Below are 1,220 nucleotides of genomic sequence, written 5' to 3' on the forward strand. Positions count from 1 at the left end.
TTACGTTATAAACGTATGAATATTTTTTTTCATAATGTTAATCTCTAAAAAACTGGTAATGCAAAGATTTGTTTCTTCTTTTATATTTTTCTTAGTCATTTTCAGGAAAGACCTGGCGAGACATCAGTTTAACAGTGTCAAGAAAGACAGAATCCTAATTAAAAATCAGTTTAAAATACATTTCTAAACAGCAAGTCCTTTCTTACCTTGTCAGCTACTTAAACCAGCTTGTCAGCTTCAGTTCGCCGAAATATCACGCTAAAATGTGGAGTTTCTATTCAAAGTCCTCGACAACAAAACGTTGTATTAAATGTTGTCATACACAATGACGACTGTTCTTCGTGGAGCAACACAATTTCTTTACCTATTACCAAGTCTGTGATACAATTATGTGTTCGTTTTGAAAATTTGGTTTACAGGTGAAATATAACGTATTCAGTCTTAAAAACAACTAACTTAAACTGCAAACACTTTGTTTTTGCTCAAAACCAGTTATTGTTATCTTAACTCACAATGAAGATTGTTAGAGCTTTGAAGAAGAATGTAAACAAAAAGTAATTCAATAGTTTACTGAAAAGCAGGAAAATACTGATTCCCTTTTTCATTTCAATATAATCATACAAAAGATAGAATTGTGTGCTCGAATAATTGTGTTTGTCAAAGTCACCTTTTTCTTGAAATTTAATAAAACAGATAATTTATTGTACTCTTTTTTTTTGTAGCTCATTTGCAAAACTGTGCTAAATCAACTCAAATATATTAGCATAATAGTTGCCTTTGACCTCGCGCTAGGAGAAAAATATCATTTTCTGATAGCTGAGTTGGCATCACAATAAGAAGAGCAAAATACCTTAACAGATATTAATCCAATGCTTGATTGTCGAAAGACTTTTGCTTCTAATATAGTAAACTGAAATATAAACATAAACTACCGATACAATATAATTTCTGTATTATCGTTCGTGCGTTTTAATAACTGCTGGACCATCAATTTCTCAATAAATAACATTATTCCTTCTACAAATAACAGCATTTTATCACTCTTGTTTTCTGAAATATGCTGAGTGAAATGAAAATTGAAAAAGGCCAGTAACATAAAAATATTAATATTAAAAATCTATAGGTTGTCATAAAAACACATAATAATAATAATACTGAAAATCAGTTTGAATAAATTTGCTTAAAGATTTGCCTGGCTGGAATTATGAATAAAAACTTTT

The 1,220-nt window shown here is 29.3% G+C and overlaps 1 protein-coding gene across 2 annotated transcripts in view; it reads left to right on the top strand.

The window, feature by feature from the left end:
• LOC106464332 (neuroligin-4, X-linked-like) overlaps positions 1-706 on the top strand; it is a 153,780-nt gene extending 153,074 nt beyond the window's left edge. The window contains exon 8 of one of the 2 annotated variants that reach the window (XM_022392567.1): positions 96-706. In XM_022392567.1, the coding sequence (XP_022248275.1) occupies positions 96-132 (37 nt within the window). In that variant the 3' untranslated portion in view covers positions 133-706. The remainder of the gene's footprint in view (positions 1-95) is intronic. The other variant, XM_013924465.2, reaches the window with a different exon arrangement.
• The last annotated feature ends 514 nt before the right edge of the window (positions 707-1,220 follow it).

This window comes from Limulus polyphemus, unplaced genomic scaffold (genome assembly GCF_000517525.1).
Source record: "Limulus polyphemus unplaced genomic scaffold, Limulus_polyphemus-2.1.2 Scaffold59, whole genome shotgun sequence".
In the NCBI taxonomy this organism is placed as follows: Eukaryota; Metazoa; Arthropoda; class Merostomata; order Xiphosura; family Limulidae; genus Limulus; species Limulus polyphemus.